Source organism: Prionailurus viverrinus, chromosome D3, assembly GCF_022837055.1.
Source record: "Prionailurus viverrinus isolate Anna chromosome D3, UM_Priviv_1.0, whole genome shotgun sequence".
Lineage (NCBI taxonomy): Eukaryota > Metazoa > Chordata > Mammalia > Carnivora > Felidae > Prionailurus > Prionailurus viverrinus.
Window position 1 is genome coordinate 55,338,282 of NC_062572.1, and position 24,782 is coordinate 55,363,063.

Here is a 24,782-nt window from a genome sequence, read left to right on the forward strand (position 1 = left end):
GCACCATTTTTCCAACAGCGTATGCTCACTTCGTGTCTCTGTGTCACATTTTTGTAATTTTCACAATATTTCAAACGTTTTCATTACTATATTTATTATGGTGATCAGTGATTATGACTCACTGAAAGCTCAGGTGATGGTCAGCGTTTTTTAGCAATAAAGCACTTAAAAAATATTTATTTTTGAGAGAGAAAGAGAGGCAGAGCACGAGCAGGGAAGGGGCAGAGACAGGAGACACAGAAACTGAAGCAGGCTCTAGGCCGTGAGCAGTCAGCACAGAGCCCGAGGCGAGGCTCGAACTCAACCAGGAGACGATGACCTGAGCCGACATCGGACGCTTAACCGACTGAGCCACCCAGGTGCCCCAATAAAGCACTTTTTGGTCAAGGTATGTACATTGTTTGTTTAGACATGATGCTATTGTACACTGAACAGACTATAGCACAGTATAAATAGAACTTTTATACACACTGGTAAACCAGAATATTCATCTGACTTCATTTATGGCGATATTCTCTTTATTGCAGTGGTCTGGAACCAAACCTGCAGTATCTCCAAGCTATGCCTGTATTCTGTCCTAACACCCTCTGCTATCTGTGTCCTGGAAGCGGGGCAAAAGGCTAAGAGCCACCGGTTTAGCCACAAGATAAAGGTCAAACTTCAACATGTTACAGCTCTTCAAAATCTGCTTCCAACTTGCCTTTGGGGCCTCAACTCCTATCACCCTCCATCAGCGGCCCCTGCTCAGGACGTTCCTAACCTCTGTAAGAAAGAACACTCCCCCTCTTCCGAACCTACCAAAACTCTACTCGTTCTTCAGGGACTAATTCGCTGGTCAATTAACATTTTCTGTGAAACTTCCCTCAAGAGCTCTTGGCACTATTAAGCTGACCTTTAGAATGAAGCATTTCTATGCTTATTACGTGTTAATAGTTGTCTAAGAATAGACAATCTGCTAAGTCGAAGAACTGTCAATAAATATGCTCTCAGCAGGCCTCTGAAGTATCAGAACTACATTTATTCACCTTTGTGTTCCCACCACTTAGTACTATGCTCGTAAGACAACAAGCATGGGGTCCATAGCTATTAAACGAACACCATTATGAAAACCACATTCCATAATCCCACCTTATGCATCAGCCTATTGATGGGTCCTAGGGTAAACTCTATTATTTTGAAAATCTAGAAAAGAAGATTATATATTTATAACTTCTAATTTTAAAAGATTTTTCATTTTTAAAAATTACAGGCTAGCAAAACTTGTGCGTGTGTTCATATGTGTGTCCTTCCACGTACGTGTGTATTTATATACATGTAGTAGTTTCCTATGGCTGCCATAACAAATTCCCACAAACCGAGTGGCTTAAAACAACAGAAATTTATACTCTCACAGTTCTGGAAGCCTGAAATCCAAAATCAAGCTGTAGGCAGGGCTGCACTTCCTTGAAGGGCCCTCGGGGAGATTCTGTTCCCTGCCTCTTCCAGCTTCTTGTGAGCTCAGGCAAACCTTAGTTTGTGGCTGTTATCACTCCAGTCTCTGCCTTTCTCCTCTTGGAAAGACACTTGTCATTGGATTTAGAGCTCACTCAGGCAATCCAGGATGATCTCATTTTAACACTCTAATCTTAATTACATCTGCAAAGACTCCTTTTCCAACTAAGGCAATGAGTAAGTTACAGCTATTTAGACACAGACCCATCTTTTTGGAAAGCCACCATTCAACCCACTACACTGTGGATATCTGTGTGTGTATATCTGTGTATTCAAGATTGTGCCAAAGAACGGTCCTTAAATCAGGCTCTACTGAACACTTACATGTTGCCAAGGTGACCATTTGGAAACTGCTGGGTGCTGGGAACACAATGATAAACATGAAACACAGTGCTTGCCCTCATGGAGGATGGTGGGAGATATATAAATCAAGTTATTCTTTAAAGCTGAAAAATGTACTATGAAGGAAAATTATATAGTTGTATAGAACAGAGAACTTTGCCTTATCTGTTATTAAATGTAACCCTGATATTTTCTCATTAGAGATGGATGACAGCTCAGAGAACGTTCTTTGATTTTCAGTTTAGATTATGTCCCACATTGTATTGGAACATCCACTAAAAAGTCCTTGTTTCACATGTGTGCTTTGCCCTTTAAATCCTCTGACTCAAATATACTGCATGGAACTACCACAGTTCACGTAATTTAGGATGCCATGACTCGTAATACAGTCATTACTTCACAAGAATCAAGAAAGAATAAACATGGCTGATTAAACTACGACATGCCATTAATTACAAGACGCATCCCAATTTCAGGGCTATTAAAATGCACACTTCAGAATTAGTGAAATATGTCCATTTCCATTTTCAAATACACCCACCCAACACATCAGGACAAATTAAACAGCTTTTGATTAAGTAGTTATCACCAAATCTCAGTGTTCTTCCAGCCAAATTTTAATGCTGAGTTGGCTTCACCCAGACTCAGAATATTTTTCACCTTCTTTCCACGAGGTTAATGTATGTAAATATAATTCAAGAAGTTCTAAAATAAGACATAGTCTCTTCTAAGCTGGAGATAACTTGAGAAGTCAGAGACTGGGGAAGAACTCTAAAATCCTTGAGCTGAAGCAGGATGGAATGGCTGCTGGAATTATTCTTCCCTTGCCCAGAACTTGCTAAAAGGTTGGAAGGTGAAGGACATAGGGCATGCACCTGTGTGTGTAGTGGGGCAGGGCTTGCAAATACTTTAGAAATAAACTGGAGTATCCCAAACGCCCCGTGCCAGATGCTGCTAGACCCTGTGAAATGTGCAATGGGAAGAGAAGCCAGGACAGCCTGCTATCTGATGGCTTAGAACGACATATCTAAAAAAGATAAGTGATAAAACTTCTACACATACCCAGCTGCAACCTAATAGAGTTCCTCAAGGAGTTCACGACTGCGATTTTGTTATAGTTTTACTCAGAGATCATGCAGGAGAAAAGGCTTCACAGAATAATCTGTTAAGAGTTCTTTTCTCACACGACTTACTTTTCCTTTATTATGCAGTCTGGGTTTTGACACTGAGATACACAGGTTCCACGTTGCCCTGTTTTCCCCAAAAAGATTAAATGTTAATCCTTGCATGTGAAATTAAGAGGAATTGGGAAGGTAATGCCATCAAAGATTTTGTGGGAGGTAAGGACGTTGTAAGAGAAATTTAAGTCTTTAAATTTTTTTTTAATGTTTTATTTATTTTTGAGAGAGAGAGACAGAATGCAAGCAGGGGAGGGGCAGAGAGAGGGAGTCACAGAATCCAAAGCAGGCTCCAGGCTCTGAGCTGTCAGCACAGAGCCCAACGTGAGGCTCGAACTCACGAACTGTGAGATGATGACCTGAGCCAAAATCAGATGCTTAACCGACTGAGCCACCCAGGCACCCCACTTTGTCTTTAAAAATAAACAGACACAGGTCATTATGAAATTCTTAAGCAACACACACACCTACATTAAGAATGGTGTGTGAAAGGGGCACCTGGCTGGCTGAGTTGGTGGAGTGTGCAAATCTTGATCTTGGAGTTGTGGGTTCAAGCCCCATGCTGGATGTAGATATAATTAAAAATTAAATCTTAAAAATTAAAAAAAAAAGAATGGTGAAAAGTGTGCCCTTCATCCAAAAAATAATGGAAGAAATATACTTTCAATTAACTAAGTAGTCTAAAGTTGAGCACAATTTGCAAATGCTTCTTGAATTCTGTAAGGCACATTCTCTGCCTCTCTCTCTCTCTCTCTCTCTCTCACACACACACACACACACACACACACACACACACACACACACACGAACAGCAGCTTAGTAAAGTATCATTTTAAAACAAATTCTTCCCTGGAGAAAACTTATTGCCAAAGCATCTGGACTATATTCCAGAAGGCATTTAACAAGTTACTATCATTTCCCAGACTCACCAGAGTAGTGCTGGCTTTAAAATGAATTAAAATTTTCTTTAGAAAAACAAATTTCAGGCCTCCCACAGCCTTTGGAAAAGAAGAGTAAGTCAAGATTGGGGTGGCCCTAGCCACAACTTCTCTTCTTTAAAAAATAAAGGATTGTTTTCAGATTTCATCAACTGTAAGTATTCTTAGATCACAGCCCAATGCATTCCCTGAAAGACAGGTGCGGTTGAAATGGATTTTTCTACTTTTAAAGAGCAAAATGAATTTGACAAAGATAGTTCAATTCAGTAGTTAAGCATACTTTTGAGTAAATGGGCTGGCACAACAACAGGCTAGAAGAAAATAAAAATCTTACATCATATGCAAAAATTAATTCGACAGATTAAAGACTTAACCAAAAAATTTTTAAATCTTCCTAGAATATCTAAGAAACTACATGTACAATCTCGAGGTCAGGAAGATCTTTCTTAGCCAAGAATGAAAACACAAGAAAGAGACATGTCTGTGCATATAAAAATTAAAAACTCTGAATGGATAAATAGAATATAAACAAAGTCAATAGACAAATATAAGTAAGGAAAACTTACATAATATATGTAACATATATATATATAAGGAAAACTTACATAATATACAAACAGCATCTAGAAATTGGCAAGAATGAGTCAACAAAAGAAAAACCAGCAAAAAAGTATGATTTCAATTTGCAGAAGAGCATTCTAAGCGGTAATCATATAAAAAGGGCACAAAATCACTAACAGGGAAATGTAAAATAACATAGCAACAAGATCTCATTTTGTATCTGTTAGGTTTGCAAATATTTTTTAAAAACTCTATTAATAGCTAATGTTGACATGGATTTGGAGAAATGGTATTCTTACACATCAATGATGGAAACGAGAATTGTTACGGACTTTTTGGATAGCAATTTGGCAACATCTGTTATATCATTTCTAGTTCTGTGAATTGTGATACTGGGATGAAAGACCCCCTTTCCCTCATATATATATTTTTAATGTTTATTTATTCTGAAAGAGAAAGAGAGAGAGAGGGGCAGAGAGAGAAGAAGAGAATCCCAAGCAGGCTCCGTGCTGTCAGCATAGAGCCCAGTGAGGCGCTGGATCTCACAACTGTGAGATCATGACCTGTGATGAAATCAAGAGTTGGGCACTGAACCAACTGAGCCACCCAGGTGCCCCCCCCCCATATGTTTTCTATAAAGAGTTAATTTTGATCTTTTCATGTGAGGTTAAGAGAATCAGTAAGATAGTGGTATCAAAGTTATTTTGGGGAAGAAGTAAAAGATAGAAATCATGGACTTCTATAGAAACAATGAGCAAATTAATGACTTATATATATGGGGGTCTAGTGAAATTCAGAGGCCAATAATTAGAAACAAATTGAACACCAATCAATAGGAGTATTTCCACACTGTAGAATATTGTGCAGCTGTGAAAAAGGAATGAATTTGTTTTACATCTCATGATTCAGAAAAATTCTCATGAGTGATATAAGCAAAAGGCCAAAAGACATGTATAATGTAATCCCATTTTTATACAGCAATGATAGATTTCTGTTTCAGTATGTGCCTTTGTATGTGTATATAATGTTGATGTGGGATTATGTGAGTATGGAGAAAATAGAAAGGATATGTACTGTATTATGTGAGTAGGCAGGGGTGGATCGGAGGAATAGGGGTTGATGTGAAGGGAGAAGGCAAAAAAAACCAAACAAACCTAAAATGCGTGCTTACGTAAAATTGTAATGTGTGTCTATGTGTGAACAGAGGATACATGAAAAGGACAGTCACCAAATGCTGACGGTGGGTATCTCAGGGTGGAGGGACCTCAAATTATCTTTAGTTTTTAAATATTGTTATGTATTCAAATTCTTTGTAATGAATGTATTAAGTTCAAAATCAAGGGCAATAAAGTTTTGTTTCACTGTGACAATTTAAAAACTAGATAGGTTAGACTTAGTTCATATATTTCCCTCCTCTTCTCCCTGGTCTCTACTCATTAGCATAAAACTCTTATAGTATCTACTGCACAGTATTCAACTGCATACAGTCTACTCATTGATCTCTTCCCAACTGAGTCAAGAAAAAGAGAGAGAGAGAGAGAGAGAGAGAGAGAGAGAGAGAGAGAGAGAGAGAGAGAAGACTGTGGGGAGGGGTGAGAACAATTCAAAAACTACCTGATCTACTGTAAAGTTAATTTGAGGCTTCTTCTTTGACAGTAGAAAAGAATCTCAAAGTCATCTCGTACTTCATTTTTAGCAACCGTCACCTCAACCCACTGATAGAACTATTCAGAGAGTTCTCTGTGCCTAGTTAGTAAAGGGATATATGTATATCATTCCCCATCAATCACTGCGTATACACAGAGAATTAAACTGGACTTTCCCTCTTATCTGTGGTTCCCTTCTTTTTTTAAAACAATATTTTAAATTAAATCCAAATTAGTTAACATAGAGTGTAATAATGATTTCATGAATACAATTTAGTGATTCATCACTTACATATAACACCCAGTGCTCATTCCAACAACTGCCCTCCTTAATGCCCACCACCCATTTAGCCCATCCCCCCACCCAATACCCCTCCAGAGCCCTCAATTTGTTCTCTGTATTCAAGAGTCTCTTATGGTTTGTCTCCCTCCCTGTTTTTATCTTATTTTTGTTTCCCTTCCCCTATGTTCATTGGTTGTGTTTCTCAAATTCCACATACGCATGAAATCATATGGTACATGCCTTTCTCTGACTTATTTCGCTTAGCATAGTACACTCTAGTTCCATCCACATTTTGCAAATGGCAAGATTTCATTCTTTTTTATTGCTCAGTAATACTTCAGTGTGAGAGAGTGTGTGTGTGTGTGTGTGTGTGTGTGTGTGTGTGTGTGTGTGGTTCCCTTTCTCTTAGACATTATAATGAAGTTGACATTTACACAGATGTTCAACAGAAGAAATGAAATGACATCCAAGCCATCATGTTTGCTTCTCTCCCTATCTGGAAGTTGTCTGTGAATTTCTAGTATTTATTCTCTCACATCAGCACTTGGGTTCTAAGCTTCAAAAGGCTCTCAAACTGCCCAAATGTAGCACTTCAGGGCTCATTATGGATTACCTGTAAAAAGAATGAAATATTTTTATAAACTTGTCAACTTATTCTTAACCCTGAAAACCAAATAGTGACGAACCTTATTTGTCAGCTCAATTTCATGCAAAGCACAGGAATTTTCAACAATGAAGTAGCTGTGGGAACCTCTCCATGACTTGAATTCAAACACAGTTGTGAATACACAGCATGGATTTACCAAGACTTTCACGAGATTATTTTATTTTATGCAATGGAAGAGGATTCCTTCTTTCAGAGGACTGGCCACAAGGCAACAATGAACATAACACTTAAAACCAATATCCAGGTTGATAAATAAAAGCAATCATAATTACCCAATTTCAGGAATAGAGGGAATACCTCTTTATGAACATCAACTGAGGAAAAATAGAAGGAAAGTTTTAAAAAGTGATTAAACCCCACATGAAACCTGGAAATTACCTATAAACACTGCAGAAAACCAAGGGAAAAAATACTAGCATTTTATTTTTTATTACAGCTTTGAAAAACTCTACCAAAAAATGGAACAAAGAACTCATAAAACTCACAAAAGAAATATGATAAAATTATTGATGCTATTCTAATAGTAATCAAAGAAATACAAATTAGAAAAAGTGCCAATTCTTAAATGATCTAAATTGGCAAAGACTAAGAAATAACTACGATTTCAGTGATGCACAAAATAATTGGCTTACTCAGTCACTACTAATGTACAAACTTTCCTAGATACAATTTAGCAACACATATCAACAATCTAAAAATAATAAATTCTGAATAATAATCCCACTTCCAGGAACCCCAAATAACTAAATGTTAAAAACTGACCAATTCAGTTACAAAGATATCCTCAAAAATATGAGACTCAAAACAACCAAATGTTTAACAACTAAAAAATGGTCAAGTAAATAGTGGTTTATTGGTAACAATAGATTCCCACTTAGAACAATTTTATTTGCAAATATTAATAATGAAGGAAAATGCTCATGATCTCATGTAAAATCAAAAACATAGTTTTCTCTCTCTCTCTCTCAAATATAAATAAACATCAAAAAAATTTAAAAAGGGGGGGGGTGGCGCCTGGGTGGCTCAGTCAGTTAGGTGTCTGACTTCGGCTAAAGTCATGATCTCTCGGTTTGTGGGTTCGAGTCCCATGTCGGACTCTGTGCTGACAGCTCAGAGCCTGAAGCCTGTTTCAGATTGTGTCTCCCTCTCTCTCTGCCCCTCCCCCGCTCACACTGTCTCTCTCTCTCTCAAATATAAATAAACATTAAAAAATTTAAAAAGAAAGTTTTTTATATGGCTTGGTCCCACTTTTAGATACAGTCTCCATTTACATGCCATGCCTGCATAATAGGAAAAGGTTAATAATGGTTATATAACAAGTTATATAACTTCTGGAATTAAAGCTGATACTCATTTTTGTCATTTTTTTGGTCTATGTTTTCCAAATTCTCAATAATAATGATATCTGCAGAAAAACAGTAAATATATTTTTAAAACACAACTACCAAGCCTCTCTGTCAAAAAAAATAAAGCAGGGGGGAAAAAGCACCTTTAAACAACTGGACAATTATTCCCATCGTGTGTATCAGATCAGAAAGAAAATCTGAAAAATATGCATGCCAAAAAAGAAAGTGAGAAGTGTCTTATAATAATAATTTCCCACAAATACATAACTTTTCATGGCTTACTTATAAAGTACTTTCACATATAATAGAGGGCCTTTAAATAGAACTGCTTTAAGGTTTTAGCTCATGCTCAAGGATGAAAAGAGAAAAGTTGGAGCAAGAGGTTCATACTATTTAAGCTAAAGAAAAACCTGAACAAGAAGGTGTCAAGAAATTAGGGCTGAACGCACGGTTAAGTTTTGTGAAGGAAAAAAAAAAGTGAAGAAAAAGCATTAAAGCACAAATCTGAGTGGCAGAGACTGCTAAACAGCTTCTACCATCCAATGCTCCGCTCTCCGGTAGTAAGAACCCACGGGTACTGTGCCCAGTTCCTTACTTTCCCGTCTACAGAAGAGTGTGTAAGTCCTCACCAATGAGATGGAAAGTGAAGTGCTGTGTTAGGAGTGGTGGTAAGGCAATTAGACTTCAGCTAAGGTCATGATCTTCTGGTTTGAATTCAAGCCCTTTTACCTTTCCTGCTGTATAAGATGCAGGCATGATAGCTAGAGCTCCAGCAGCCATTAAGTGCCATGAAGTGAAAACCACCTCCTAAGGATGACAGAGCACAAAGACATGAGGAGCCTGGGTCCTTGACTCTGGATCTGCCAGATCTATCCTGGAGTATATACCTTTAGACTCCTTTTAAACGAAATGAATGAAATCTCCATATTGTATAAATCACTATTTTTTTTTTTTTGGTCCTATTATACACAACTAAAGTTAACCTTAACTGATATACCTGGCCATGAGGAGCTTGTGAAAATTTCTTCTGATCCTATCTATTCTCAGTGGCTCTCCTGTCTCCCAAAAAATGGGACCAAAATAAACATGAAAACAAGAAAAAAAACAAAACCCAAACAGAAGAATATCTGTATAAAGCCTCATGTTATTTACTTATTTTTAAGTAGGTATTCTGAATCTTCTAGAGCTCTATTTAGAGATTAATTAAACTGTTTTTAACTTGGGTCTGGTGCTTGATTGATTTTGTGGGTCAGTGGTTCAAGGTAAAATGGATCTTGCATTATTTCAAACATTAACCTGAAACAGACTAAAAGTGAAGACCTTGAAGCCTAAGCTTCCCGAGGACCAGGAATGACAATGGAATGGATGTTAGTTCTTCAATTTCAACCATCCTTTGCTCATACATTGCTGCTAAAGGAAGAGTGAGGCAATTCAGGGTGTCAGTCATGAATAGAACACCTTCACAGATGGATATCCTTAAGTTACCCACGTGGGCTTCCTCAGGCATTTCATTAACCTTTTTCTGAATGGATGACAGAATGTTATAACCAGTGAGTGCTTCCTAACTACCTACAAGGTTAACAGAATATTTAAAAATAGAAAAGTAAACACTTACCTTTTTTCACTTACTTTTAGATATCTGAATCTAGTTCCTTGCCAAGAGGAAAACACTGTCAATGTGAACTAATTATCAAGAGCCCATTCTCACTTCTAACACCTTAAAGTCTGGTATATAGAAAACTCATATTTAAAAAATGTCTGAGCAAGGAAGTTTTCCTCTACTGAGTGGAGAAAAACAGAACATAACTTATTTTAAATCTTTACAGGGAAACATCCTTCAGCGCTGTTCATATTCCCTTCTACACTGTAACTAGCCTAATCGTAATAACTTACTGAAGATGTTAAATATTAACCTAAATAACAAATATCTTCATAAGACTTCACATTGTACTTTAAATTCAATAACTTGGTATTTATTAAACAACCATTAAGTCATCAAAGCCCAACTGGTATTTAAATACTTCAAACTAGGCTTAAGAATTAGCAGAATCAATTAAAATGACTTGCCCTTTAATTATAAAGTAATTCATCCGCCACACTGGAAAAAGCCTTGGGAACATTGTTTTTTCCTTCTTCTACCACCATGCAGTATCCCTACAAGGGCATAAAAGGAAACTCACTGTCTGGGATTAAGACACTAAGGTTTCAAGTCAATCTTGGGGCTATTCTAGGAAGATGACAACTGTACCAAATTAGCAGTTGTAGTTTCATAACACTATTTAAACCAAGTGGCTTACTTTGCTTAGAAGTAAAATCCCTGGTACCCTGGGAACATGAAACATTGAATAGTTAAATGGTTAGCTGACTATCCAATCAGTCCTATTCTTTCTTATAGCATAAGAGTTGACCGATTCCAAAGATTTATGGTATTCTAGTCCATATAAGATTAGAAATTCAATGACAGCTACATGTTAATACGTAGAGGAGGCATCTGAATTCCAGAACAAAAGAACTAGCAAGAAGCCAAAGAATCTAAAATTGAGTTGAAATTTCTAGAAATAATTTAGTTAAAACATTAATAACTGGGGCACCTGGGTGGCATTAAACTTCAGCTAAGGTCATGATCTTCTGGTTTGAGTTCAAGCCCCATATTGGCCTTGCTGCTGTTAGCACAGAGCTCACTTTGGATCCGCAGTTCCCCTCTCTCTCTGCCCTTCCCCTGCTCATGCTCTCTTTCTCTCTCTCTCAAAAAATAAATGAAAAACATTTAAAAAATTAAAAAATAAAATAAAATATTAACAACTAATGATCCTAAGAATCATTATTTCATCATGATGGTCAACTAAGTCTTTATTTTCCCTACTGCTAATTTTAGGACCTACCATCTTAGTTTCAAGTTATGTATTTACGCACATGTCTAGCTCAACTGAAACAAAAGTGAAATTCTACTTCAAACTTATAGAGGTCACAGATGCTTTAATAATACAGATGTGTTGGACCTGAAAATGTTTAATACTGAGATTTGCTCATTCATTTATTAACTGCTTATGGGATATCTCTTCTATGTCAGACATTGTGCTAGGAGCTGGCAAATAGCAAAAATAATTGTTAGATACCTTTAACCTGAAATTCAAGTAAACATTTTTGTGCCACTAGGAGTAGGGGTAGGGGCTGAGATGTGGGGGAGCATCATCATGTGGAAATGTCTTCTAAAAGGCTTAAATCTCGGGGCGCCTGGGTGGCGCAGTCGGTTAAGCGTCTGACTTCAGCCAGGTCACGATCTCGCGGTCCGTGAGTTCGAGCCCCGCGTCAGGCTCTGGGCTGATGGCTCGGAGCCTGGAGCCTGGAGCCGGTTTCCGATTCTGTGTCTCCCTCTCTCTCTCTGCCCCTTCCCCGTTCATGCTCTGTCTCTCTCTGTCCCAAAAATAAATAAACGTTGAAAGGCTTAAATCTCATAAGATTTAAAATATTTTAGTATTTTCTATTTTGTTAAATAAAACAAAATGATACATAAACCAGCAATAAAAGTTATTTTTCAAGTTGCATAGCATAGCTGGTGTTCTTAAGATTGATAATCCTGCTGAAGACCAGAGGAAGTTTATGAGTCTTCTTAGAACTGCAGCTCAGTGAGTAAAAAGACAGATACCTCAGGAATCTCAAACAAAAATAAACGAGTTTACAAGCTGGCCTACAAGGACTTGCCACTTCAATAAGGCAGCCAAATGAGCAAAAGAGAGTCGAATGCTCTTTAAACTATGATATGGTTGATCAAATGGTCAAACCAGTTTTCCTTTTACAGATGACCAAATGTCTTAAGGCTTCCAAAACGGCCATCTTACTTGAAAAACAAGAACACCAAAAGAGCGATATCCAAATCTTGTCTTGTGGGTCTAAGTGCTTATCACTGTCCATGGTCTTCTAAAAGGTCCTTTCCTACTATTCCATAATTTGTAGGCATGGCCAATTAGAGGTGATAACTAGAGGAAAGTAAAATAATATGGTATATAAAAGAATACTCAAGGGACTTCCTTCATCACCCATTTGGTGCAGAACATTACACAAGGCATGTTTTTCCTAACAGTTATATAACTATAAGTGCTCAGAAAATCATCATCAACCCAGTAAAAGCAGTGATGAATATCTACTAGAAAGAGATTCAAGTGGGTTGGTAGCATTTGGTCAGACTTGCATGTGATTCTGGATTAAGTTAAAAGCTTCTTTCCTAACTTCCTGTTCTTTCCCAAATCCAATCTTGGGTTAGTTCACAACACTTTCTCTCTGATAAAAACCTTACATCACCTTTTTATAACCTGTGGATTACTAGATCTCAAATACTCTGAGGGAAATAGGCTAAAGTCACCCTTCCCTCAGTATCTTTAGCTTTACAAAAATAATAAAATACTATTTGGTGGACTTCAGTTGCCTAAATGATACACTCTGAAGCTTCTCTCTCAACTGGTCTGTACCTCCATTACTCCAATCTTATCTATGTGCACTCTTTTGCAATACACATGTATTTCACATATATTATGCGTTTAATTATCACAGTAAGCAGATACACAAGAATGCAGGTTGCATGAGCACAGAGGTGTCTGTTTTATTCAATGTTATTGTCCCCATATTTGTAACAGGGCTTCACACACAGCAGGGACTTAATAAATATTGATTGAACAAACTAACCAAAAACTATGAGATACATGGACCAGTATAATATATATTTTTTCTGCACGAGAAAACTACAAATCAAAGGGGTTAGACTTGACCAAGATCACATAACTATGAAATGGCAGCTCCTATAACTGAACAGAGGTTTCTAAGACCCAAATCTAGCATCCTTTAAACTACTGTCTCTCCTACCTGGGGCATGCATATGTATGCATGTATGCATATGTATGCCTCTTACGATACAGAATGTCAGAGAAAATGAAACCACAGATAAGCATATCTTCTGGGAACAAGAGTCACACAAAGCTAATTTAGAAAATATATATATATATAAAACATCAATCATGGAGGTTTTGAGAACTTAATTTCAAAAATAAACACAGATCTAGAAACACCTTTGATATCTGCAGAGCCACATGGAGCCTCCCTGAGTTCAGTGTCCATGTTTCTGCTCCTTCAGCCTTACAGGCACTTAAATGGTAGTTAGAGAAGCACTTCAGCACAAAGCCAGGACCAAGTTCCCACAGTGCCAACACACCTGGGGATTAGCATCAGCTCTGATTCCTCTGCACATCTGGAAAGGAGAAGTTGCTGTTGATCTATCAACTGCAGCTGCCTCCAACTCCTACTATCTTTTTCTCTCTCCCTGTCATTCCATGCAGGCTCAGTCTTCCTCTTCCTTTCAGTCAACAGGACCATAAACTCATCTTTCAGTGATCTAGGCAATCATTTTTCGAACAGGGGTACACGTTTGATGCAAAGCCAATACTTCCCATCACAGCTGTCAGGGAATCAATTTCCAGAGCCACAACTTCCCAATATTCTCTGGTCTAAAAATTGACTTGCCTGGCATCACAGAGAGACGTCCAACCCAGGATGAATAGAAGCTGTCCTCCACCACCTCCCCTTCCCAAAGACCCTTCACCCACTTTACAGAAACAATGCATCTTTAGATCTTTCTTAACTGCATTACCCCAGGGTGTAAAGACCTCAAGGCAACTAACAAAGCAATAAATAAAAACCCTACTGCATGTAAAGGATTGAGTCTTTAGCATTTGGGTAGCAATGCCTTTTCTAACTCAGGGAATTTCCAATTCTTTGTTTCAAGCAACCAGAAATATTCAAATATGAAAAGGCTTAAGGTCAAAAGAAATCTAAAACACTGGGTTTCAATTTATATATATATATTTTATAACAGAAATAATGACAGAGTGATCCATAAGACACTTTCAAACATAAAAATACATTACATTAGGATAGAATTCTGTAGCAGAAGAAAATGGGAATATAAATTTAAGGAGAAAAAGGTATAAAAATTTTAACTGTTTAAGAACTTATTCATGCATTTTAAAAAATGAAGGATACTGGGAATCACTTATAGACCTACTAGAGTTTTTTGGGTTTTTTTTAATGACGTAACAATTTAAAAGGTCAAGATTTATAATATACTGAAAGATGACATCCTTTGCAACTGTTTACACTTAAGATGAAAAGTTTCAGCAATCAGCCTAAAAATATGCTGAGGGTACAAACTTCTACAGAATCGTTCAGGAGCTACAGGAACAAAAAAGTTGGAAGAACACTGTTCTAGACTAACCACTGGAGCCTTTCCAAGGTGAAATAATTGAAGAGACAGAGAATGTTCAATTTCCCTACCAAGTTTTGAGTTAGGATGGGTTGGAGATTAGCATTTGCTCCACCCTCTTCTAGGTCAAAAACACATGTGTTGAACCTGGTTCTACAGCCAACAGTTTCCAAGATTGATGACCAGGTTAAATATCTGATCTCAGTTGTATTGCTGCTGACTGGGGTTAGCTAGCCTTTGCCTGTTGAGCATGTATCTCACCCCCTTAAGAAGAATCACTACTTTTGAGTACTTTTCTTTGTGTTTTCAGAAAAATTCATGAGGCAATACCATGAAGGCTCATTATTCTGTATTTCTCTCATCATATGATGACAAATTTCACCCCTGGGGATGCAATGTTGACTGTGTGTATCTGACTGGCATTTCATAAGTAACATGCATAATGCAAAGAACTGGAGAGTTCTTTACTGTGGAGTTAATATTTTAAGTATAGCAAATGTACTGAGGAGTGATTTCAACAGGCACATCTAAATACATAAGCCCTAACCTCAAACACCACGTTTTTCCTTCTTTTTCTGATTTCATACTCTCTTCTTCCCCACTGCTCCTTTCGTCTTTTCAGCCACTCCTCTGGGAAGCAGAAAGTAGTCTAAATATGATGGATGAGGCCAGCACTTAATTCGGTGTCTACACTGTTTGAAAAATATTGACTTTCCGGTCCTCAAACTCTCAGAGAGACAGTGGGGCTATTTAGAGTAGACATTAGACCTACTCTAAACCTACTCCCATTTAGTATGAGGAGGTAAAGTTTGAGATAAAAGGTCTTTCTTTAGAGTCAGAAAGTTGGCTGAAAATCCCACTCCACACATTTACCAGGTATGTTACTCAATTTCTCTGAATCTCAGGTTCCCAAAGTCCTTAAAATGGGGTGCTGAGTATTTGAGACAATGCATCAAGCAATGAGAAATGTACAGCACGTAGTAGGCATTCAATAACCAACAGTTATAAAATTAGACATTTAATGTTCTTTAATGACTGCTTCAAATTAGCCAATAGTTCTCTCTTGGCATAAGGTCAACTAGTGGCATGTTTTTCAGTTTCTTTCTGGTCTCTTTTAAAATCAGTGATTTGGAAAATGACTACTTTTCATGGCTAAGTATAGGGTGTGTGTGTGTGTGTGTGTGTGTGTGTGTGTGTGTGTAAAACATACCTGCAGTACTAAAACTGGCAAAAGGACAGACACAGAATGAGGACTGCACAAAACTGGAGATTTCACATACAGCTTTTATAAATATGGCGGCATATCCTTAATATGTTCTGGGTGCTGCTGTGGAACATGGTTAAAAATAAGCATGGAGTCAATGATCGACTCTTTGAAAGACTATCCAAATTTAATTGGTAAGCTAACACTTTCCCCTCATCATATTCATTTTTTTAAGGATATTTAACACTGTAAGGCTGTGGGGAGAGTGGCGCTCCCCCAATTCTCATGTGTATCAAACTCAAAAAAGGATTCACATATACTTATTCAGAAAGGCAGGAATATATACTAACCTGAACAAACAGATTTATGGGTAAGGGTATTCATGATATCACAATTTGTAACAGCAGCTCATGTCCACCATTGGGGACTAGACTGTTGGGTATAGCCATCCGCTCGGAATATTATGCAGCTATTAAAAACAAAAAAAAATTTTAATAAGATGGGATTGTTAAGTGAAAAAACCAAGGTATAAAGCAGTATTTGGCTGGGATTCCAAATTTGTGTGAGTCATTGTGATTCTCAAGTGGTAATAAGCGAAAATTCACAATAAAGAATTGGAATTACAGTGATCAAAATCCATTCCACAGCTTGAAAGGGCACAGTGTTAAGACTTGCTACCCACGTCCTAATTTTAAAAAGAAGTGTGGGATGAGTACAGTGCTGATTCAGATCCTTCTTATGAATGACAGGGATAGGACAACAGATAATAAAGCTAAAAGTTAGGTCTGCAACTGACATTCAGACTCTTTAAACTTTCGGTTTAATGAAGCTTTTGGGTGACTTTTATACCACATGCATCAATGCTCTCTGCCTAGCTAAGGGTTTTGGCAGAGTGTGCAGTGATGAGAGAAGGTCGGAAAAGGTGAGGACTCCTAACCTTCCAATATACACATTTTTGCACAGTGGAAGAGGAAATGAAACTGTGAATACACACATACCCACACATACAAATTCAGACCTGCAGATATATAGTTATATAGTTAAAGCACCACTTTCCCACCCCCACTGTAAACAGGAATGCCTCAACATACCACCTGTCCTTCTTCCTGAGTTCATCTGCACTTCATTACTAGTTTGAAAACTCCTAGTTTATTCTCACCACTACCAAGACCAACCAAACAAGGATAGAAAGCATGCCATGCTTGTTTTCCAGGATTCATGAACTTTCCTGCATTGATTTCTCCCATCAGTACTTCAAATGTCTAATCTAACCCCACAGATTAAGAAACAGAATAAAAATGCCTTTGGACATTTACACATCTCACGTTACCCACTCTTGTTACTCCCTTTCTGGAGTAATCCGAACCCTTGTGATTTGAAATGACATCTTTCTGCTCAATGCTCTTCTGACTTGGCCTGTGTGACCACAGCTCTATCTGCTTGCCTGCCAGCCTGGGCCCAAGGGCTTCCCGCAGCCCTACAGCAGAGCAAGCATGTTTCTGTGAACAGTCCGAAATCACATGAAGCCCAAATCAACTGAAGTTATAGTGAAAATACAAAACAAAACACACCTGAATGGACACCTTACATGGTACAATTCAAACTGACAGGGGTCTACTTGCTTGACACTCTGCACTTGTTTGCAGAGGTCACACTGCAGAACAAACAGCTGGGGGATGTTTGGCTGGTTTCTGGTAGTCAGTTTCAGAAAATACAAGCATTTCTTAATTCTGTGCTCATGTTCCAAATCAATATAGGTTTTGGTCACTTAATTTTTTTTGCCAGGCTGGAAATGTGCTAAGCTAATAATTAACCTTAAGCATACCATCACTTCTGCTAAAAACATTTTCTACACTCAGCCCCAAATTACTTTCAGTTCGGTTAAACAAAACAGACAAGCTGTAATAAAAGGTCTCTGAGAAATGTGATCCCTTTCGTTGGTCACCCAGGAGCTTTTCCTCTTAAATCTGCTGCTTCTTGTGGGGGTGGGAGGGGGGTGGGGGGGTGGAGGAAGGAAGGAGAGCATCCAAAATAAAGATGCCACCCAAAGCACAATGATTTTGTAAGAAAGTTGCCTAAGATAACTCTTCAGGGTTTCCCAGGTTGAGTAATTCCTGCAGGAGGGTGGGGAGGGACAGCTCGCCTCCAAAATTACAATCTGCAGAGGTTTCCCCAATGTTGATTTTTTTTTTTTTAAGGCGTCCTTTTTAATTACACTGCAAGGGCTCTGATTTTCCCATCTCTAGCTGTTGCTGGGGGTAGCTGAGAGCAACGCGCCAGGGCTGCGGCAGCCGCTCGGGCCAACTCCAGCGCCGGGGGTGGGGGTGGGGGTGGGCGAGCAGCCCCCTCCCCACCCGGTCCCACCCTCCCCAGCACACGCGCGCACACCCGTGCCGAGACTGCGGTCCGCGCCGGTCTGCCCTGTGCCGGCGGCCGGGCCGAGACTCACCGCTGTCCAGCCGCGCGATCTGAGGCAGCCGGTAAGTGCTGACCAGCAGGTCGAGCGGAACGGCCACCGAGCTCCACTTCACATCCTTGAGGCTGCAGCCCAGCGAGGGCGCCGGGTCCATCTTCCCCGCCTCCTCCTGCCCCGCGCTCCCGCCGCCGCCGCCGCCGCCGCCGGCACCACCCGCGCCTCGGCGGCGGCCGCTGCTCGCGCTCGCGGTCTAGGGCGCGCAGGAGGCGCCGGGCACTCCGGCCGCGGGCAGCTCGGGGGCACGGCGGCTGAGGCGGCCGGGAGGGAGGGGGCCCGCGCCCGGCTCAGCTGTCGCTACGCGGCATGGCCGGGACGCCCCGCGTGCCCTCAAGCCGGGAGAGGACTCGCAGCAGCCCCGCGGCTGCGGGCGGCGGCGGCCGGGGTGGCTGCGGCGGCTCCCGCTCCGCCTCCTTCTCTGGCCCCGGGTCTGCAGCTGCGACGGCCGCCCGCTCGCCTCCTCCTCCTCTTACCCCTCCTTCCCTCCGCCTCGAGCGTGTGAGGAGGAGCCGCGGGTCTGAGAAACGCCATAGCAGCGCTCCCAGCACTGACCAACAAGGTGCGAGCAACGCCTGCGCAGCTCGGGGAGACACCGCCTCCGCCTCCGCCTCCCCGGCGCAGCCCGCTCCGCCTCCCGCTCGGCCTCCGCCTCCCGCGGCCCGGCGGGCTCGGCTGGGCGTCAGCCTCTCGGCCGCGGCTGCCGACGCCTGCGGCTCGGCGCGCTCTGCAAGCTTTAGCTCTCGCTCCCCCGTCCGACCGCTCCGGCGCCCTGCAGCCTCGCCGGGCGCCACGGCGCGCCCGGACTCCTTCGCAGCCCAGGGCCCTTCCCGGAGCCCAGCAGGAGCGGAGCAAGCTCGGGAATCTTTCTCTCAGTCGTGGCGTCGGGCACGGTCCCCTGCTGCTCCTCACTCTGCCACCGGAGTTGCTAAGGCCACAGAAGAGACCTCTTTGGTGCTCACCTCTTGAGAATGCCACAGACAGACCAGGCGGGGAAAGGCAGGCGTGGAGCAAGAGGCCGAGCCATTCTCCCCCAACCTCACAACTCTGTAAACGGAGCTGGAAGTTAATCCTACCAGTCTAGACTTTGCTAGGCAGCCTGGAAAAGGCCGAAGCACCCAGATGGAGAAAGGTGATTATGAATGATCAGTGCCCACAGAAGGGAAGGTGCCCATTGGGTTCAGTACCTTCGTTGTATGGAGACCGTGGGGGTATGAGGCCACTGACCCCCATAAACACGCCAAGGGAAAGAGCAAACGAGGTTACGGGGCCTTCTGCGGCCAGCTGTTTTCACATGCTTTTCTCAGTCAATTCCCTTCGATCTTTAAGGTTGGGATAATTCCAGTTTTCTAGACACTCGTACCTAGACATTAGGTAGTTTGGCAAGATTACACAGCTTGCAGATGGCAGTGCTAGGATTCAGACACACAGTTTACTTCCCAGGATAAATCGTCCTGTTTCCCCCAGTATTGAGCATGGCCTGCGCGGTGCGGGACATAGCTCAGAAAGTAGAGGTGGCTGTTCAATTCCTGTTTACTTAAGCCTATCCTGACTTTTATGTGCTAATCCTTTTTTTAGCATAGTTTTACACCAGGAGAGGTGAGTGGTTGTCAGGTGGAAGGCTTGCATATCAACTCTGTTTTCCAACACATATTCCATGTTCGGTGCATGATAAAACAGACCGAGCTGCTTCTGCCTCGCCCACCCAAGAGGTCTTGAAAACATCCTGCCGCCTCTCAGTGGGCAGACTTAGGTCTGTGTCAATGAATAAACCACTCTGTTAGCAACTGAAGAAAACCCCCAGGTTTTCAGAAAACCACACCTCCTTTGTCCTCTCACTTTGAAACATTGGCAATACTTTTCACAAAAATTTTTTGCTGCAAGTTTTGACCTTTGTGTCATGCACATCATTTTTTTTTTAAGTCTTGGAGAAAAGTGGGAAATATTTTAATATATTACCCAGAATCACAGGTCCATTAAGTTACACGATTTTGCTCATATAAAGAAGAATTTTTTAAAACCCTAAGGAGCTAGGGGCGCCTGGCTGGCTCAGTTGGTAGAGCATGTGACTCTTGATCTCTGTGTCATTAGTTCCAGCCCCACCTTGGGCATAGAGTTTACTTAGTAATGATTTTTTAAAAAGAAGAAGAAAAAAAGAAGGAGCTAAGTGCCAGCTATTTTTTTTCTATCTAAATTATTTTTTAAAATACAGTATATTTTGGGGGGGTTTAGTTTTAATTCCAGTTGGTTAACATACAGCGTTATGTTAGTTTCAGGTGTACAATACAGTGATTCAACAGTTTCAAACATCACCCAGTGCTCATCATGATCTAAATAATTATTTTTGGAAATGAAGTTCAAACTCCGAAAATGACGTAGGAAACACTTAATAATGGGCAGGGTTGGGGTCCTTCACCCAGTAAGTAGATCCTTAAACCTCATATGATAGAATGAGTTTTTAAAAATCATTTTCTGCTGTTATGATATCCTCTTTAAAAGCTTCAGGGAATAGCATTACTGTAGTTCCCTCTCATGCAAGGGTTGGTGACTTAAGAACTAGAGACAAGATAAAAAGTCAAAAGATTAATGCAGTCAACTTTTTTTTTTAAATCAATAAAGGACTTACATTAGATTTGCTCTTATTGCTGACCTAGCAGAAAAGGTTGCATTTTAATCTTAAGTATTAAAGGGAAGACACTTTAACGAGCCACAGATTCTTATGTAAGTCTCATGTCCTAAAGAATACTTACAGAAAGATCTTATTTGTGATATGGAGAGAGTTCTGGTTAAGCTGTGAGGAAGGTCAGCTAAGAAAGGTAGTCTTTCATTTCAGTCTGGCTGAACTGTACTTTGTGAGGAAGTATGTTTCTTAAGATTGTTGGACCAACGCAAACCGTGTATATAAAGGCATAACAACTGGATGCAGGAGCAAAACTTACAGGGTTTTTAAAAAAGGGAGTACCCAGGAAGTTTTCTGTAAAGCAAAAGTCCATGTCCCTTGTGTCCTACTGGGTACTTTATAAAACTGAGATTTATGGGAGGCAACACATTATCATGACTAAAAATACCAACTCCAGAGCCTGATGGCATGGATATGATTAGTGCCTCTGTTTCTATGTAGGATCTTGGGCAACTTACTCTTTCCTCCACTGAAAAATGAGGATAATTGCTATAGGCTGAATGTTAGTGTCCCTCCAAAAGTCTTATGTTAAAACCTAATCCCCCAAGTGATGGTGTTTGGAGGCAGGCCTTTGGGAGGAGATTAGGGCTATGAACCAGTACGTGGCCCTCTTAAAAAAATTTTTTTTAATGTTTATTTATTTTTTAGAAAGAGAGAAAGAGTGTAAGCAGGGGAGGGGCAGAGAGAAAGAGAGAGAGAGAGAGAGAGAGAGAGAGAGAGAGACACCGAATCTGAAGCAGGCTCCAGGCTCTAAGCTGTCAGCACAGAGCCCGACCTGGGGCTCGAATTCACGAGCCTTGGAGCCATGAGATCATGACCTGAGCTGAAGCCGGCCGCTTAACCTACTGAACCACCCAGGCGCCCCAATAAGTGGCTCTCTTTAGACATGGAATCTTAGAGCACATTAATCTTGGACTTCCCAGCCTCAGAACTCCGAGCAATAAATTTCTGTTGCTCACAAGCCACCCAATCTGTGGTATTCTGTTATAGAACTTGAGTAAGGTAAGACGATAATAATAGTCATTGTTTCATAGGGCGGATATGAGAATTTAACCATTTAATATCTGTTGAGCATTTAGAATAGTGCCTGACACATGGAAGTGCTATGGAAGCATCCACTGATATTATTAAAAGAAGTATTGGCTTTGAATGGGGCAAATTTTAGAGAAAAGATGAGGTGATAAATGGAGCTGTGAGGTAATGATTAGATTTGGGAAGAACAGTTTATATTAGCAAGAAGAGGAACATTCCTCAAATGGGAAACCCAGGTGGTTGCTCCCAGCTGTGAGACCTCACCCCCCAAATCTAGAGTCTCCACCATGAGCCAGCCCTGCTGCACAGCAGATCCACGCAGTGACCTTGATGACTCTTCATATTCTGATCTAATGATGTTGATAAAGCCAAGGGTGAATCAGGCACATGATACTGTAGAACTCATATGAGGGATGCTTCACAGCTTCCGAACTGTGAAACTACTATTTATACACACATAACTTGTTAATTCCCTGCATTATCAGCTTTGAAAAATAAAAATATTGCATGTTGGTTTTCCTCATATCAGCGTGTCCTGGGGCACATAATATGCTAGCAGTCAATTGTGATATCAAAGTTCACAGCCCCAGTGGTTTCTAGGTCTCTAAACTCTTTTCCCTTTCAATTAATTTCCACGCCATTGCCAGAGTTGACTTAAAAGTTACTCCCTGACTAAAACCTTGTATGGTATCTGTATTCTCACTGTCTGTGGAATATAATGTAAAGCCTTCTGCATGGTATAAAATGTTCTTCCCGGGGTGCCTGGGTGGCTCATTCGGTTAAGAGTCCGATTCTTGATTTTGGCTCAGGTCATGACCTCATGGTTTGTGGGTTCGAGCCCCACATTGGGGTCTGCACTGACCACGTGGAGCCTGCTTGGGATTTTCTCTCCACTCTCTGCCCCTCCCCTCTTCATGCTGTCTTGTCTTTCTCAAAATAAATACATAAACTTTAATTTTAAAAAAGTCCCTCCCTTATGTGACTGAGTCTGCCTCCCCAGCCTCATTTTGGTTAACTACCTTCCGACAGCCTGGAATCTAGTAGCAGTATCTTTCTGTAATTACCCAAAGGTACCATGCTAATATACAGCCACGAAGAAGTCATTCTGTCAGTGTGGTACCCCTTTCTCTCTTTCTCTTCCATGAAACTCCTATTCCATCTCCAACTACAGTAGTTCTCCCTTCATCTGCGGTTTTGCTTTCTATGGTTTCAGTAACCTGGTTAACTGCAGTCCAGAAGCAGATGATCCTTCTTCTGACCAAAGGTCAGAGGTCACAAGTAGCCTGTCTCAGTTCCTGCCTCTCTCACCTCGCTTCATCTCATACGGCCATTTTATCGTCTCCTGTCATCACAAGAAGAAGCGTGAGTACAGTACAATAAGATATTCTGAAACAGAGAGACCACATTTACATAACTTATTACAGTACATTGTTATACTTGTTCTATTTTATTGTTATTATTGCTAATCTCTTACTGTGCCTAATTTATAAAATAAACTTTATCATAGGTGTGTACATACAGGAAAAAAAAAATAGTAGAGCTAGGGTTCAGCGCTGTCCACAGTTTCAGACATCCCCTGGGGATCATGGAAATATCCTCTGTGGATAAGAAGAGAATATCATACTTGTATTTCGTGAAATGCTGTGTCTCCTCCTGCAAAATGCTGACCACTTCTTCTCCTGTATTCCCATTGTACCTGGCAATACCCCCTTTTTAACTGTGTTAATTACACTGTGATTTATTATCTGTTGTTATGTGCGCTTTCCCTGCTAGACAGCAATTAACTGTGGCCACTGAAAGTGTATTTTAGTCACCTCTGTTTCTCCAGCTCCTGTCACCATGCCTGGCCCATGGAAAGTGCTCAATTAATGTTTGTCAGGTTGAGTAACAAGCTGAGTCATGAGTCGTCCTCTGGCTCTAGATTATTTCATAGGTCACTCCATCTCTGAATTATAAACAATTATTATTTATCAAGTCCAGAAAACAACAACATTTCCTATCAGTTTGGATCCGAATTTTTTTCATTCACCTGAAAATTTAAATTTCTTTGAAATTTAAATTTCTTTGAAATTTCTTTGAAATCAAGATCTGCACTTTTGCCACTGAACTGGGAATGTACCTCTAGACTATCATTTACTAAAACTGTTAGTGTATTGTGAGCTTATTGTTTGTTAATTTGTGGTCTCCCTTACTAGGATTTTACCCTCAGAGGTGCTTGCTTTATTATCTTTGCATCCCTAGCACCTGGCATATAGAAGGCACGATCTCTCAATAGATGTTGGATATATAGATAGAGAGAGAGAGATGATAGATATAAACAGATAAATTGGTCTTTCTTTTATCTATCTACCTTATTGAGAAAATGGATAAATGAAATCCCATAAACATATCTGGGGCCCCTGGGTGGCTCAGTTGGTTGAGCGTCCAACTTTGGCTCAGGTCATGATCTTGTAGTTCATGAGTTTGAACCCCACATTGGGCTTGCTGCTGTCAGCCTGTCAGTGCAGAGCCCGCTTCAGATCCTCTGTCCACCGCTCTCTGCCCCTCACCCACTACTCTCTCTCTCTCTCTCAAAGTATAAATAAAACATTTTAAAAAAGCGTATCCTATATGGGTATTTTTAGGAAGGATTCAAAAACATATTAGGAAATTTACTTTATCATCTTTTCCTTTCTTGCTTTTGATATAGGGTCT

The 24,782-nt window shown here is 40.4% G+C and overlaps 1 protein-coding gene across 3 annotated transcripts in view; it reads right to left on the minus strand.

Moving 5' to 3' along the window:
- GAREM1 (GRB2 associated regulator of MAPK1 subtype 1) overlaps positions 1–18,913 on the minus strand; it is a 204,279-nt gene extending 185,366 nt beyond the window's left edge. For 2 of the 3 annotated variants that reach the window (XM_047828339.1, XM_047828338.1), the window contains exon 1: positions 18,356–18,913. In XM_047828339.1, coding sequence (XP_047684295.1) covers positions 18,356–18,476 — 121 coding nt within the window. In that variant the 5' untranslated portion in view covers positions 18,477–18,913. Of the gene's footprint in view, positions 1–16,256; positions 16,376–18,355 lie in introns of all 3 variants that reach the window. The other variant, XM_047828342.1, reaches the window with a different exon arrangement.
- Positions 18,914–24,782: the final 5,869 nt, after the last annotated feature.